This window comes from Protomyctophum parallelum, assembly GCF_964188405.1.
Source record: "Protomyctophum parallelum genome assembly, chromosome: 21".
NCBI classification, from domain to species: Eukaryota; Metazoa; Chordata; class Actinopteri; order Myctophiformes; family Myctophidae; genus Protomyctophum; species Protomyctophum parallelum.
In genome coordinates, this window is record NC_139713.1 from 11,820,526 (window position 1) to 11,822,901 (window position 2,376).

Below are 2,376 nucleotides of genomic sequence, written 5' to 3' on the forward strand. Positions count from 1 at the left end.
TATACGAGCTCACAACGTGTTGCGGAGGCGCCGTGTTGTGAGCCTGCAGATCAGCTATTCTTCTAAATCCAGTTTTCTCGAAAAACCCCATGTTTCTGTGTTAGTCGTTCTCAAACATTTTCAGGTCAAGCACCCCCAAGAATGGCCTCCGACCCCCATCTGAAAATATGTCGTTCCGGGGAAAAGATTCCCCAGAAGCAAAAGATTTTTCAAGAAAAATAGCAGACCTACAAGACCAAGTCTTATACAAGCTCGAGCTTGTAAGATCTGCTGTTCTTTCAATAGCTAAATTATAACATAATGCTTTAACCCAGTTTGGGCGAGAACCCCTTTTGGTGTACTAGGCATCATGTCATGCTTTAGCTATTGAAAAATAGCAGATCTACAAGCTCATAGCGCGCCACCGAGTGGCGCGCTACGAGCTTGTAGCTCTGCTATTTTTGAAGAATCGTGAAAAGGGACATGAAAGTGTTTGAGAAAGACTGACACATAGGAAAAACTGCTTTTTCGAGAAAACAGTCGGGGTATTAGAAGACATTTTGCAGAATCGTTCACCAAAAAGGGGGTTCCCTCCTCGCCTCCCCGTCCATAATGGGGTTATTCTCTTGGAGGTTCTTACCTTGACCGCCACGTGGAGCTTGGCGGTCTTCTTGGAGGAGCCGGAGGCCTCGTAGACGCTCCCGTCCAGGTCCACCGACATGGTGAAGACGGGAGCGTGAACCGGGCCCGACTGGGACAGCAGGCGGTACTGCAGCCCCGGCCGGATCTGGTTCAGGCGCATCAGGGCGTTCATGGGCTGGTTGGAGTCCACGGCTTTGCTGTCCAGGACTGTTGGGATCGGGGGGAAAAAAGACACACAGTTGACTAGTTGTCTAGTTTACTATAGCCCCCATTCTGACCTGAGATCAGATTCTAAAAATGTCTTCTATACGTCCTGACAGTTTTCCATTCTGACCTGAGATCAGATTCTAAAAATGTCTTCCATACATCCTGACAGTTTTCATTCTGACCTGAGATCAGATTCTAAAAATGTCTTCTATGTCAGTCGCTCTTCGATTTTTCATAAATAGCAGACCTCCAGTCTACGGACCCCCATTTAATTGCATTTCTATCTCTGGGACCCCCAATTTTTATTGTTAAAGGACCACTTCACCACTTTTCAACCTATCTTCATATAATAGGTAATACTAATACTAATAATCATGATAAAATGGCACGATTCTACTCAGTCTGTGTCTCATAGGAGGGCTGTGGGCAGTTTAGAAACCGTCTTCCAGTGACCTACACCAAAATCTCGTTGCCAAAAATAGCAGATCTACAAGTTCAAAACGCATGGGTTGTGAGCTTGTAGATCTGCTGTATAGATATGCTAGGGTTCAAGTGGTTTTAGGAGCAGTGGCGGAAAGAACCAAGCACATTGACTAAAGTATATCGCTGTACTAAAATAGCAGATCTACAAGCAGGCGCTGCAGGCACAGGGACACATCTTTAAATATATTGGAGAGACACAGGCCTGCTCTAATGAGTAAACAGCCACAACACAAACCACTTAAGCTTTAACCCATTCTGACCGGGCACCCATTTTGGTGTTGGCATCATGTTATGCTTTAGCTATTGAAAAATAGCAGATCTACAAGCTCATACGAGCTTGTAGGTCTGCTAGGTCTGGTAGGACTGACATTTTTAGAATCTGATCTCAGGTCAGACCAGTGTGTGTCCAGTGGAAACCTCGTATGAATCTGATCTCAGGTCAGAATAGGTTAAGTAACGTGTCGTGTCGTGTCAAACTAGGGGGTTTTCATGATGCTGAATCCATTCCAAGCATTAGTTGTTGTTTTTTTTGCCGTCATCACAAAATGTGATGTCAGCACATTGGGGCAAGCTGTGGCCGTTTTTAGACCTAACTAATGCCTGGAATGTATTCATCATGAAAACCCGTCACACACATGCTCCATAAAGCATGAGGACATTTAGAATATTTTGCCTTCTATAGGTTGTTAATGGTACTGTATGGTCACATATTATGCCAATTATGAAAATTGCTCAACATATTGCAAGTTAGCATCCGGCAGTTTCTACATGCTGGGGACCCATACTCAACATTTATAACATAAAACGTTGGTGTTACTCAACATGTCTTCATGGGTGCACATTCTGGCAAGTGGACTATGTTGGACGCCAATGCCTTTGGCCTCAGAATGAGAGTGTGTAGTTCTGAGACCAGTTGTGAGCTTGTAGATCGGTATTTCCGCCATTCGTCGTACAACAAGTGCACATGGGGGGCTTAAGTGGTTTAAGTCCGTGTTGTGCAGTTTACTCGTTAGTGCAGGCGTGTGATTCCCTAAAGCTGCCTTTCCTGTGTTTTTCCAATAGCTT

At 44.7% G+C, this 2,376-nt stretch overlaps 1 protein-coding gene across 1 annotated transcript in view; it reads right to left on the reverse strand.

Moving 5' to 3' along the window:
* strbp (spermatid perinuclear RNA binding protein) overlaps positions 1–2,153 on the reverse strand; it is a gene marked incomplete at its 5' end in the record, with an annotated part of 14,637 nt that extends 12,484 nt beyond the window's left edge. The window contains 2 exons of the mRNA XM_083793235.1: positions 620–828; positions 2,129–2,153. Coding sequence (XP_083649361.1) covers positions 620–828; positions 2,129–2,153 — 234 coding nt within the window. The remainder of the gene's footprint in view (positions 1–619; positions 829–2,128) is intronic.
* Positions 2,154–2,376: the final 223 nt, after the last annotated feature.